Below are 14,057 nucleotides of genomic sequence, written 5' to 3'. Positions count from 1 at the left end.
ACTAGTTTTAGGACAGATCTTAATAATTTTATTAATGGGACTGTGTAGTGTAGTGCTTGCGGCAGCAGGGAACTGGGCTGGTGACCTACAGAGTTTCTGCCAGCCCTACATTTCAAATGCTGAGGAGCACAGCGTTTGCAGAGAGGAGGTCAACCTGTATTTGTCAACTGGATTGCCCTTACAGGAGCCTTGTAGGTATTACAGTGGTATACTAGAGCTTTTCCAAGCTACAGTGATTGCATCTCACATAAGAGATGTCTCGTGTGGCCTCATTGTAGAAATAATCATTCAATTAATAGGATGCTTATTATTTTTTCTCTCCATACCTGTCTTTTGACAACAACCAGAAAAATTGGGGAGACAAGGAAAAAGAGACTGCAACTTTTAAAAGTATTTGCTAAAAATATTAAATGAAATATTGTTTGGAATCCTGTCTTTTTTTATTCCATTTGAAAAAATGTTTTTTGCTTGTCAGCTACTTTCAAGAACTAGACTTGGTGGAAGAACCCACCAGTGTAGTTGTCAAGGTGACATATGTCAGATATACCTGGGACGTGTTTAGATGTTCCTGTCACTAGCACCCGGTGACACCTCCCAGTTAATCAAATCAGTAGAAGCAGTGGCTGTGGATTCTCTGCAGTACTGTGTACTGTGATACTACTCCTGTCTCTCTGATCTGTGTTCAGATCCAAGAGTTTATAGGGAGCTCTCACAAACAGGTTCTTGGCTGTTTCTTTGTTGCAGGTAGTTTTGGATTGCTGTGAAGGCAGCTCTCAGAGGGAAGCCGTGGACAGTCTGCTCAGGAAGGTGGATGAAGAGAAAACCTTGAAAGCGGAAAGTTTGGTCAAACTTCTGGAGGCTGTGAAAGCATCATTCCCTGGTCTCCACCTTCTGCTAGACAACTTGGTGGCAACAGCAAATGTCTCTGATGGCAAAGGTATGGGTACACTAAATTTCAGATTCCTGGGGGCTCAGTTCAGGGAATTGCCAGGAGGTTTGGATGCTTATCTGGACTTCAGCATGCTTTTGTAATCTTACTTTCATGTAAGGGAATGGGATGGCCATTTTATGCAAACAAACGTGGTCTAGGAGGACTGTGCCAGCAAGAAAGTCCCTGTTTTGCAGTGAAATGAGCAGTGTTGGGCAGAAGCCCACTGGGCTCCTTCCTTGAGTTTGCCACTGCTGGGGTAGAAACTAGGATGTCATATCTGGAAAACAGGAGAACTGTTCCCTCCAGTGTCAAATTACTTTTTAGTTTTCAGTCACTCAAAAGCAGCAGCATGTGTCTCCATAAGAAACAGAACAATTTTCACTTGGTAAGCCCTTCACAGGTGAAGGCATCTTTACCAAACCGGGGTCTGTTGGTGACTTTAACTCATGGTACTTGCTGCCTTTGAAAGCAAATACCTAGAACTTCCCGAAAACTGTAGATATCTTTAAATTAAACACAGGCAACGTCTTACTGGGCTTCAGCCTTCATGAATTTCTTGCGATTGAGGGAGATAGTGGGCTGTGTGTTTGGTTGGGTTGTGTTTCTGCACATCGTGGTCATTGAGTTGTGGTCTCCAGTGTGGAGCAGAGTGTGCTGATGGGAGTCTCACGCTTCAGGTCCTCATTAGACATCATTATCTTGGACAGCTAGTCCCCTCCGTTTTGTTTTTGGTGGGGTTTTATTGTTTGTTGCCTGCCAGTGCTGGTTCAGGGACTCGTCATCATCTTTTGGCTGGTGGGACAACTTTCCAAGTTTGGGTGGGTTTAGGCACACCCCTGAGCAGTTCAGATAGAGCTGGTGAAATTTGCCTCTCTGAAATCACTTAAAAATTAAAAACTAAATTAACATGCAGTGAAATGTAAATGAGGGTTTAATAGAAAGCAAAACTGTGCTCATAATGCTGATGATTTCCTCTGTAGCAAACATTCCCGACAGGCACTTTGCTTTGTCATTTGTTAAGCACGATTGCTTTCTTGAAACACCAGACTCCCAACATGGTTAATTATCTCGTGGTAATACCCCTTCCAAGGAGGAGCATTCCTTAATTACATAGAGCTGAATCTCCTCAAATTGCAGCCTGAACAAAAAGAAGGATAAATATTTCTTATTGTGGAAATAAAGAGGGAGGGAATATGAGCCCTGTTGGCAGCCCTCGATGTCCTGTGCTGTCCTGCTAACAGGAGGAGGATGTCTTGTACAGGGGTGCAGGGCATGCTCTGGTTATGGAGCTCACCTCGGTACGGCAGCAGAGCTGAGAGTGCATTCATAACAACTCGAATTCGTCTAGTAAACACATTCCAGTGGGAGGAGGGGGAAAATATTTTTATTTGTGAACCATCCCCTGATCCGTGTGGGGCACATCCAAGCCATACCTAAGCCCTAAGGAGCTCAAGTGCTTAATGAGGTTCCCTTAGCATCACCGGGGAGTAGACTCATGTCTCCAAGAAGTCTTTGTTCAGGGAATTTTTCATGTTAGCTCAAAATCTTCCATTCATTATTCCCACAGCCTGCCATTGCCTCCTTCACCATCCTGGAGAGCTTTCTCTTCTTACCCAGCACTGTGTGTCTTCTGGGTCCCAGAGACTGTATTTTCTTTTCACCAAGCTGCGTGTGTTTTGCTGCTTTTCTCCCAAGTAGTGCTGTGTGAATAATAGATTGTTCTGTTTGGTACTGAACCAAAATGATTAAAAGACCCAAGCATACAAACAAAAACCACACACAGATGTCTTGGATTAACTACAGTGTTTTGTTTTGGTTTCTCTTACAAAAGTGTAATTATACATCTTCTCCAATTTAGTAATTCCAACAGTGAAAAAAATCTTTCTTAGATTCATCTATTTTGCAATTTCCAGTTTTATTTATCAACTAATCTGGTACAATCATATATTACTTTTGGTGCACAGTATGTTTTGCCCAAGTCTCTTCATTATCCTGAATAAACGCTGTTCCTCTTTCTTGAATAAGTCAATTGTGTCCTGACACTGGGGTGTCTTTAGAGGGTTCTAGAGTCATCCTCTCTCAGATTCATCAGGGCAAACCTCAGCAGACCCAGCTTGGAGTTACATATGGGAGAAGGAAGGAATGAGGTTAAAGTTGATTTTTTTTTTTTTTTTTTTTTTTGGTGTAAGAGAGGGAAGAGGGTGTTACTGCCACTTTGCGATAACAAGGCTGATTTGTCTTCCCTTAACATTTTCACTCAGCCTGCTAAGTTCTTGATTACCTTGGACCATCTGAGGGTTTGTAAAATGTTAGTAAGTTTGATGGTTGTACGCTGCTGAGATGGAGCATGTTGCAGAGCTCCTTGGTGGAGTGGATCAAAGACTCTCGCTTACAGACCTCATTCAATGAAACTACAATAAGAGCCAGTAGTGGGGTCTCCTTGATTCCAGGGCATCAGAAGAGGCTGCTGAACATCTCGAGGTGTTGTCTTCACAGACACAGCCACTTGAACGTGGCTGAAACCTGAGACTTACTTCTTCCAGGCTCAGACCAGGACTGAGACTGGGAAGACACTTGGATGCTGGAGATCTATCTCTGTAGGCACGTATGGGCAGAGGATATTCTGTGTTGTCTTTGATTTGGAGAATTTTTGATTTGTCATGTTCATCCTCTGCCTGAAGGTGAATCCAGGTGTACTGAGCGTAAGGCCACAAGCGTTAGTGGCCCAGGGAGAACTGGCTGCCTTGGCTTTTTGGTCTCCCTTAGCTCTGAAGCCCTTTGGGAAGATGCTGCGCGCTGACCTGTTCTTATTTTCATTCTCTTACATTCAGCCAAATGGAACCCGGAGGATTATGGAGCCAAACTGTTGCAACGATACAGAGAGAACTTAGAGGAGCTCCTCACAGACCCCCAGGTGCTGCTGCGGGGCATCTCTGCTGCACAGAGCCTGGCTCCTGCTGAGAGAGAGGTAAGCAGAATCCTGTGTGTGTGCAAGCAGATACTGAGCTTTTATCCTCATCTGAGATCCCTGTCAAGTCCCGAGGACTTGATTTACTCCCTGTCCACTCCCAAACCTGGCTTGGTTTGGGGCAGTCCTCCAGCAGGACTTGGTTTAATGGTTCCTTAGTATCCCATAGCAGCAGTGAAGCAGGTAACACACATGAACCTGAAAATTGGCAAGTAAAAATGGTTGATTTGGGGGCTGAGATGTTCAGCTTCAGAGTGACTTGAGGAAATGGCTGATGTGTTTGGGTGAAAGGCTGGGCTTCAAAGCAGTCACCGCTTGGGCTGCACCATGAGCCAAGTCTCCAGCAGGGTGGGAGCAAGGGAAGGCTGGGTCTGGGGTGAGCCGCGGTCATGGCTAGGTGTGATGGGGACAGATGGAGGGAGTTGCTTGTGAGCACCTCGCCGTGGGTCTTTCCAAGGTGATGGAGCAGGTTGTGAAGCGTGAGGCTGGTGGTTTCACCTCCCTGGTGTCGGCGGCGCTGGAGGAGCGGTCTGTGTCCGTCTCTGCCCTTTGGCAGCTGCTGCTGGCTGTGCGGGAACTGGCACCAGTGAACCTGCTTATGGAGGAGATCCAGAAACAACCCGGCGCGGAGTTGTTCTTCCAAGCAGGTAACGGCCTTGGTGTCCCCCTACGCTCTCCTGAGCTTCTCCTGCTGCTGGCAGGAACTGCTTTCTAACTCCTTTCCCTCTCCTTGGCTGGAACCTCTTCTCTTCCAATGGGTCTCAGCACCTGTGTCCTCGGTGAAGCAGTCGGTCGATTGAAAAAGCACTTTCGTCTGCAAGCGCAGCTGCCTTGCTTGTGGCTCCGTGCCTTCAGGTTTTGTAAAGAGCAAACCTTTTGAGAGCTGGCCACCACCCTGCGTGAATAACCAGCTGGAGGCCCATCAGATTGAAAGCGTGGGTTTTGTCGGAGGTCTGTGTGCAGCCACCACCCTGTCCTCCCCAGAGCCTCAGCCTTTGGCGTTGAGTTTTCCTACTTTAAAACTGAAACTCTGCTTTTCCCCCCAAATCATGGCTAAAATCTCATGCAAGCCTGAGGAGCGCTCAGGTTGGTGGTCTTGTGGGGCAGGAGAGGTTGGCTGTGCAGAGCCTGGCGGTGTGCTGGCCCTGGGGACACAACCCTGGGGTTCGCCTGCCTGCAGTCAGGAGTCCATGGGGTACCTGCCTCCATCCGAACTCCTCCAGCCTCTCTGTGCTCAGCCCAGACAAACCAGCACTTGTGACACATGGTGCTTTTTATGTGGTTGTCCTTGAATGAGGCAAATTGTGCCTAGAAGTGCCTGTTTCTCTGCAAAAGTCAGAATAGGATGTCTGCAGCTGGGCAGAGAAGAAATCCTGAGGCTTGGGAGAACCATGCCTGCCTCTTGAGGCTGTCAGTGTCTCTTTCAGCAACATACTTTGGAAAACCTGATCTTCTCATCTGGAGCTGGGCGAGCAGTGGGAAGGGAGGTCTGCTAGGGTTTTATGCTGGATGTCAGTGCTGCAATTAGTATAAACAAAACTTGCCTGTAGCTGTTCCCTGTTTCCTACACCCTAAAGAAGTCACTCCTGCTGTTAACAGCTCAGCTTCAGAAGTGGGCTGGACAAAGCTAGGCAGAGCTAAAGCCTTCAGGTTCTCCTTGGGTTTTGTGTTTTTAAATACCTTTACTTTTTATTTTCATCTTCAGTGGCCACCAACGAGAGCACAGCCATTGAGATCATCCTGCGGCACAGCAAGCTGATCTCGGAGGCCATCCAGCAGAGAGTGGACCTGGAGGGCTTGGCTCCGGGCGAGGCAGGACTCACAGAAGCAGTAAAAGAGGTACGAGGGGATGCTTTCAGAGCCAGCGTGGTTCGGGGCTTTTGAGCCGTGGGTGGACAGACCCTAGTGTGCACTGAAGTCAAGGGACATTACTTAGATTGGTGAAGCCATTCAAAGTTGGAGGTGCCCCTCTGCTGAAGTGAGAGTGTTTGGTGTTTTGTATAAATTCTGCAAGGATTTTTAGGTAAAAGAAATTGCCAGTGAGATTCTCAGTTGATGAAAACGTGGGTATTCAAACACAGCAAAACTGTTTTGGCTCTGGAAGGGTGCTGAAGTCCTAGAGAAAGCAGAGCTGCCAGGGAGTGGGTTTCCATTTGAGCTGGCTGTTCCAGGATATATGAGAATGAAACACTCCTGGAAAATTCAGTGAGGAGGCTGTGACTTTGTAGTGTCCCAGAGTGCCTTGCCTGTTTTCCCTGTGACAAGGAGAGGGGCTGTGTTAGTAACAAGTCGGCCTTTTCCACCAAGCAGTCTTGGTTGCTCGTTCCTGCTCTGGTTAGCTGCTGCTGGGGATCTGGAAGGGTGAGGTGCGTACAGGCATGCACAGATCCTCGCCTTGGTTCTCCTTGCAGTGGCTGGCTGAAGCTGGTTTGGATTTGGAAGGGAGAGAAAAGCCCAGTGGGAAACACAGGTTTAGGAGTTAGGTAAGCTTGTAATGCCGTAAGGCGTTGAGGAGCCGCTCTTTCCATGGAGAGGTGGTTTTAAATGAGCTAATACCAAAATAGAAAGTCTGAGAATTTAATTCGTTGTAACTTTTTTTGAATCCTGAAATTCTCTCGGCTCATGCACATACATCAGTGGAGGGGCAAAGACTGGGAAAGGGATTTGTTTCTTTTCTGGTTTCTCAAAGCAGGTTCCTAGCAGTAGAGATGAAACAAAGAGGCTGTGCCCTCAATCCCAGACCATCCTGACCTTTCACAGCCCCAAATCTCTGTCATTCTTCTTACTTCTCCAGCTACTGAGTATTTCTTCTCAGAAGGAAAGTTCAGAGGCCTCCTTGAAAGCAGCTCTGAGCAGGGCTCAGGAGAAGTCTGTCCCGGCCATCAAGATCTGTCAGCTCCTGTGCAATGTCCATGAATCCTTCCCGGACCTGCAGCCAGTGATGCAGGAGCTGGGGCATGTGGGTAAGAAAAGCACAGGTTTTCATCCCTGTGTGATCTTTTACAGACAGTTATGGGAGTCTTGGGCAGTCTGGTGGTGGACCTCAGTGTCCTGGTGGCCTGAGGTCATTTCACAGAACCATTATCCTGGCCAAATGTTGGGGTTATACATGCAGGAGGATTTGCAGAGGTGACCTCTGGATTCAAGTGCTGGAGTGTGCATTTCTCCTGCAGGTAAAATGCACCAGATTGAAGTTTTGTACATTACGAGGATTGTGGAGACCGTAACTGTCCCCATTCCTTAACTGCGTTGGCATTTCTCCACCCCAGCCCTTGCACCTTTGCATTTAAGCAACTTAGTTATGTAATTTGTATCTATATTGGGTTATTTTTCTGAATTTTTATCCTTAGCCAGCGGGGTTTCTCAGCTTTTCCTATACTCCTGGATCTGTATGAATTTGGACTTGTATCACAGTCCCTTGACTTTATCTGTGGATACTTCACAGGCTGATTGTGGAAAGGTCACATCCCAGCGCACTTGTCTTGTGCAGAGATGACCGTGATGGTGCATTTTGTAGTCCCAGGCTACTTTCTGAGTTTATTTCATTGTACTTTAATTTGGTCTTGCCATTTATACACTTTATAGAGCAGATGATCCCTTGGGTAGGGTCCCACAGCAGCAGGGGGATGTTATATACTGTACTAGTTTGGCAAAGGTATGAATGAAACATATGCAGATAGCAATTTGGTGAACTCCAGAAACAAATGCATAGCAATAACCATGTGTGAGACCCTGCCCTGAGCTGTGGGATGCTTTCCAGCTGAGCCAAATTCTATCTCTGCATCTGTCATTTGAAGGAAGAATGCTTAACAGAATTTGGTGCTTTAATGAAAAAGAGAACAGACGGCCAGGAAGCTAACTGCAGGTTTGCATTCTCTTGAAAATGATTAAAATGTGACTTGCTTAGTCTGTTTGCTCGCATACCTTTTTATGGCATTGTGCTTCCCAGTGCATCCATCTTTGGGCTGCGGAGTCCACTGGGATGTACACAGTGTGGGGTTTTTTTCGGTTTTTCTTTTTTTTTTTTTTCAATCCAAGCACAGGCACTGGTTCAGCCTTGTCTGTTCCTATTTACTCATGGTCCAGAGCTGGTTAGCGTATGGCACAGTGTGCATAAACTAGCAGATTGCTGGGTAGTTAGAGTAAGAAGCTTGTTATTAATGTCTTGTCTTTTTTTAGGGGTAGAAGGTTTCTCCGAAAATTTGGGCCAGCACCATGATTGGTCTTCAGGAATGAACACAACCCTTGTGGCTTTGACCTTCGCCATCGGTTTGTGTTTGACAGTGACAGGCGAAGCCAGTGTTCCCCGCGTGCTGGAAAGGGGCAGAGAGCGAGCTGCTGTTCGTTAACTTGCCTGCGTTCTTGAGCAATGAGGAAATGTTGTTGGGGTGGTAGATGGCACTGGGTGACTCGGAGCAGTGTGTGTGTAGAAGAAACCAAGGATCTGGCTTGCTGCTGTAGCCGTAGGGCTCAGAGGGTGATGGCACATGCTGTGCTCTCCTTTGTCTCAGTGGCCTTAGTGACCTCTCTGAGAGATGTCCTACACTGTAGATCTACTGTTCGTGCCCAGTTCAGGTCTAGGTCCTCTCTTCTAACCACCCAGAGCTGCCACCGATCCAGTTGGCTTTTTCACCTGGTTGTGGCTCTGATGAGGATCTCCAGAGAAAAGGTATTTCCTTCTTATCTGCCATTCCTTCTGTGTCTCCTGATGCTGCAGGCACTTGCTGCATTCCTCTTGACCCCGTCTGACCATGGACGTGCCAGGGCTGATGCCTTGGTGACTCTAGAGGAGGTAAGCCAACAAAAATTGCACATGCCAGTGACTGCAGCCCACCTGAACACCTTGCAGTGCTACCAGTGAGGGACCTGGGGAGTCGGCTCGATTGCTCTGGCAGATGCCTGTGTCTCTGGCACCAATATCAAAGAGAGCAGACTGCTGTCGCTAAGTGTCTGTGCAGGGCTTCAAGCCAAGGTTGAGACAAAATCAAGCAAGAAGCAACATCAAAAACAAGAGCCCTGGAAAAATGGTATTTACTTGGCAAAATAATTTATTCTGTGTGAAGTGTCCAGAGGAGGATTGTCAGTTACCAGCCCCTTTTTGGCATCCTACAGATCTTTACACTGAACTTACGTATCTTACTTTCTAGGCCAGTCCCCTCAGCTCTGATATCACTGCTTACCAGCCCTAAATGTTGCAGGTGGCTTTATGGATCGATAGCCATGTGGCTCTTGGAGTGAGATATGAATGATAACTGTGAGCCCCGTGTTTGAGGGATGTGAGCTTCCACTTAAACCAGAGGAGATCTTACATTTCTGAAGAACATATGTGCCACATGGAGATGCATACAGTTTGCGTTTCCACTTGAAAGCAGATGTACTGCAAAAAAAAAAAAATCTGATACTTAATTTAGGTGAGTGGAAGCACTTGGAAAGCACCAGGCATCCCTGTGGAGTAAACTGTCTGCATCCATCCCCAGCCACACTCAGCATCATCAAAGTCGTGGGTTGGTTTCTTTGGTGGAGGTACAATATGAAATCTGTTGGCTTCTCCTTGGGTCCCGCCTGTAGTTGGAGCACTTTCGCTGTTGGCAGCTGGTACTTAAAAGGACGAGGTTTGCCTCTTCCAGCCAACTCCATAACCTCCTTTTTACCCAGCTGCTTTCCCAGTCTCTGTACAGTCACTTCTTGGGAGATAGTGTTTGTCAAGATATGCCTCACTTTCCGATCTCAGAAATGTGTCAGGAACTCCAGCAAAGAGGTCTTGTGTTTAAAAAAGACAGTTAGCATCTAAGTTAGGCCTGAGTCAGCCTCTGGAATTGTTAAACTGTCGGGTCTGCAAGCAAAGTGTTGTTCTTCCCTGTGAAGATTCTGGTTAAACTGTCGGGTCTGCAAGCAAAGTGTGAAATCTTCCCTGTGAAGATTCTACGTTAGAAGCCACCGTGCATGTCAGCAACCATGGGAATGACCTTTGAGATGCAGAGGGGTAGGTGGAATTTTCTTCCAGCTTAAGCTGAAGAAGTGGGAGACGGGATGGTCACACACCGAGAGATCTTCTGCTTCTGGAGTCCAACATCTATCATGAGCTGCAGGGAGGGGACAGCAGCCACCAGGGTTACAGACTCAGCAGACCACTTACAAAAGAGAAAGAGAACTCAGTATGAAATACGGCGTGATAAACAGCAGGGTTTTTCTTCCAGTGCTGAATGGCTTTGCTTCCAGAGAACGGAAAGTGACACAAAGTCCAGAGTCCCGGAGGACCCTGCAGTCAGGAATTCCTGCCTGGAACCTTTCTGATGTGTACTAACCCTTGGGCTCTGCCTGGTCCCAGCAGGCTCAGCCAGGGACATGGCCATGGCAAGTTCCTGCCTCTCAAACTTGATGTGCAGTCAATTCTTCAGTCTGGTCTTCTTTCTCACAAGAGCACTCGGGTTCACCTCCAAGCTTCCTGCACCTCCAGGATGGAAGTTGACTGGGTCTGTTGCTCGATGCTGCTCTAACGAGGTATGAAATGTTGTCCTCACTGTAGGAGGGGTTCTGGGAGAGATCCTGGCTGCCAAGTGGAAAGGAATTGCTGCCCCGATGTAGTTGTGCCATGTGTCCCCTCTTCTGTTCAGGCAGCAGCCAGCCCATGGTACTTGATGCTGTTAAAGAAACCTGTATGCTCATCAACTTGACACCTGGCCTTACTGTCCCATCAGCGCTGTGTCGTGCAGTTTAGCATGTCTCCCATTCCCATCTCATGGTAGGCAGGCTTTGAATCCCTTTGGAGGATGTATTCCACCATCAGGCAAGATTCCTCCGGCCGTCCAACGTGTATGTATTGCACTGGCACAGGAATGCAGGGTGCAGGTACCTACCCGTTGATTTCACGTGCTCATCTTCAATTTTCTTCCAGAACTGTTGCCCAGGAGTAGCAGCATCCCTGTGAAGACAGAGCGCTGTTCCTGGGGACCCTTTATGTGTTTCTCCATGAAGGTGAACAGAAGTTAAGAGCTTCTCCTGGTTTTATACTGTTACAGTCTTGTGCTGTTGCCTAGGCTAAAGGCTCGTAAATCTTGAACAACATTTTCACAGGCATAAGAGCAAGAGGACCATGAGCCAGCTCTTGGTGCGCTGGCATCTGTGGCAAAACTCCTTTTCACTTCATCTGACTCAGGTTACACCCCTGCTGCCATGGCTCTTCTTCTACACATTTCCAGCCCTGGTTTCCTTAGTGCTTTTATCTTCATCTGCATTCATCCTGCCCAGCAAGATGACTCTTTTTGATGTTCGACATTTCTGGGAAGTTTAAAGATACTTCTTCACCTGGGTCAGAAAAACTGATCGTGTTGGTTTTAAGGATGGGGGAAGAGACCTTAGAGGTGAAAGGTGTGTATTGCTATCTTGACAGAGCAGGACAAACTGTAAGCCAGTCTTCCAGTCTGTTTTTCTCCCTTGATGTTATTAAGGGGTCAGTGGGTCACCACTTGATGTCTTAAGATTTCCAAATCTGTTGGGAGTGTGTCACCTGGTTTCTTGTTGGTTGGAAAACCAGGGCAGTATCACTGTACAGGGAGGACACTTTGCTGAGCTCTTCCCATAGCGAGGAAGGCAGAAATGAAGTTTTGTGAGCACAGGCTGAATTTCCTGTGTACTGGCAAAAGGAGAAGTCTGCACTGGTTTCCATGGCCACAGAGTCGCATGGTTCTCATTATAGCAAAGAAGTCAAATATATCTGTTTGTATTTTGATTTCTTCCATACATGCGTTCCCTGTGGGTCTTTTCTGTAGATTGATCCTGGGTGAATTTTCCAGCTTGTGCTTTTTGAGATGATGGTGTTACAAGGACTCAGAAAAGCATTAGACTTTTTAAGAAGTGAATGTCATGAGCAAATTGTAATACCTCAAGGAGCTAGTCAGAAGACTCAAAAGGGTTGTAGCAAGATTGTGTCCACTTTCAAAGAGTGCGTTTGGGTAGTGCTGAGATTTCTTGTAGTTAATGGCTGGGTATCCACTCTCCATGGCAGACTTAATATCATACCTGAGCCTCAGATCTTCAAACATTTAAGCATGGCTGTAACTTCATGTGTCTGAGCAGGAGGCAGATGCTTGCAAGCAACAGTTGTTCCTGTTTGAGGAGGAAGTTCTTTGGAAAATCTGGCTCTGTGTCTTTCAATTTAATCCAGCCTCTGGTATGTGTGGGTGGAGAAACTTGAGGACCTCTCTTTAATGCATTGTACCATGCATGGCCACTGCCACTTCTGGGCAGAGCCGTGTGCCACCGTTGTGATGGGACAGCGTGTCTATGTGTGTCTGCCCTTGCTGTGCAGGGACATCTGTCTGTGTAGGAGCATTCAGGAGATGGCAGACCGAGGGTCTGGTGCCCAGTCCTGCTGGTCACCACCAAAACAGGATTTGCTGTTTCCACAGGTCTCTTGACTGAGGGAAGCGGGGAGAAACCTGGGATCAGGAAGTGGAAGGTGAACAGTGAATCCCAAGTTGAAGCTCTGGACAAAGATGAGGACAAGGCAGGAGGTGCCGGTGCCAAGGAACTGAAGGAACCCCAAGAAAAAGCTTCTTCCAAGAAGAGTTTTATCTGCAAAGCCTGTGACAAGACCTTCCACTTCTACTGCCGCCTGAAGGTGCACATGAAACGTTGTCGGGTGGCCAGAGGAAAGCAAATCCAGTGTAAGGAGTGCAGCGAGGTCAAATCGACAAAGAAGGAGCTGGAGAAGCATCAGCTGGAAGTCCACGGGGTGGTGGGGACAGCCAAGAAGAAGAAGAAGAGGCTTCCCGTGGCATGTGACATCTGTGGGCGAGAGTTTGCTCATGCCTCAGGTAGGGTTGGTGGGAGCAGGGGTGTTTGGACAGAAGTCTGGACAATATAATAAAGCAGTAGTCTGAAATCTTCTCCTTCTCCCTGCCGCTCTGTGAGCGTTGTGTGTGAGAAACACAGCTCAGCTCATTTCTCCTGCCCCACTGAGCACAACCGCTTTCTGATTAGTTCTTCTCTAATTGGTTTTCCACATGGCTCATCAAGGAAGAGTGGGGCTGCTGGCAAATTTAAAAGCCTCCAAAAAAAAAAAAAAATCAAGCTGTTACAGTTCTGTGGCTGGTTTAGCAGGACGAGTAAGAGGATTTGAGTCTCTCTGCCCTCCCCATGACAGCTCATGATACCCAGGTGGGCCTCCAGGCTGGAGGACACCGGTGGACCCCGATGGACCCCTGGGCTTGTGGGTGGGCTGGTGGACCTCTGGGCTGGGTGGAGGCAGCAGGGTTGGGCAGGGCTGACACTGGGTCCCACCAGTGCCACCTCAGTGTCCTGTCTGCCTCCCCAGGGATGCAGTACCACAAGCTGACGGAGCATTTTGATGAGAAGCCCTTCTCCTGCGAGGAGTGCGGGGCCAAGTTTGCAGCCAACTCCACGCTGAAGAACCACCTACGGCTGCACACGGGGGACCGGCCCTTCATGTGCAAGCACTGCCTGATGACCTTCATGCAGGCCTCAGCTCTTGCCTACCACACCAAGAAGAAGCACGCTGAGGGTGAGCCTTCCCCACGGGAGCCTGGCCATGGAGCCTTGCTCCATCCACCTCTTTGTGCCCTGTTCCTCTGTCTGCCTCCAACGTCCTTTAGGAGAGCCCTGGGCAGCAGGCTGCTCTCAGATCTTCACCTGTATGGTTTTGCCTGCAGTTGCCCACTCTGCCTTTCTTCCATCCCTTTCTCCAGGTCCTCTGATTAGCCACCCATTTAGCAGCTTGCTCACCATTAAGAGGATCATCCTCTTTGTCCACCTTCCTTGTTTTTCTGATGAGTATCTCCTTTCTGTCCCCTCACATCTCGACTCCTGCGATGTGTCCTCTTCCATCTGGTTAACCTGCTTTCTCCTGTCCCTCTCTCTGGCTGAATTTCACATAGTTTTTCATGACAGTTCTTCTCCTGCCCCTGCACCCAGCCTCTTCCACTGCCAGGGCATGAGCATGTTGCAGCTAGACAGTTAATTTTGAATGTGAGACATGTTAGCATGTAGTACCTCCAGATGCATGTAGTACCTCTAGAATCATAGAATTGTTTGGGTTGGATGACCTTTACAGGCCATGTACTTCCAACCCCCCTGCCATGGGCAGGGACACCTCCCCCTAGCCCAGGTTGCCCAAAGCCTCCTCCAGCCTGGCCTTGC

At 48.0% G+C, this 14,057-nt stretch overlaps 1 protein-coding gene across 1 annotated transcript in view; it reads left to right on the top strand.

Moving 5' to 3' along the window:
- Positions 1–744: 744 nt before the first annotated feature.
- ZBTB40 (zinc finger and BTB domain containing 40) overlaps positions 745–14,057 on the top strand; it is a gene marked incomplete at its 5' end in the record, with an annotated part of 18,312 nt that continues 4,999 nt past the window's right edge. Inside the window, 7 exons of the mRNA XM_010081366.1 lie at positions 745–937; positions 3,763–3,899; positions 4,357–4,546; positions 5,605–5,738; positions 6,694–6,862; positions 12,308–12,715; positions 13,216–13,426. Coding sequence (XP_010079668.1) covers positions 745–937; positions 3,763–3,899; positions 4,357–4,546; positions 5,605–5,738; positions 6,694–6,862; positions 12,308–12,715; positions 13,216–13,426 — 1,442 coding nt within the window. The remainder of the gene's footprint in view (positions 938–3,762; positions 3,900–4,356; positions 4,547–5,604; positions 5,739–6,693; positions 6,863–12,307; positions 12,716–13,215; positions 13,427–14,057) is intronic.

This window comes from Pterocles gutturalis, unplaced genomic scaffold (genome assembly GCF_000699245.1).
Source record: "Pterocles gutturalis isolate BGI_N339 unplaced genomic scaffold, ASM69924v1 scaffold21439, whole genome shotgun sequence".
NCBI lineage: Eukaryota > Metazoa > Chordata > Aves > Pterocliformes > Pteroclidae > Pterocles > Pterocles gutturalis.
This window is presented reverse-complemented; position numbering and strand designations above follow the sequence as displayed.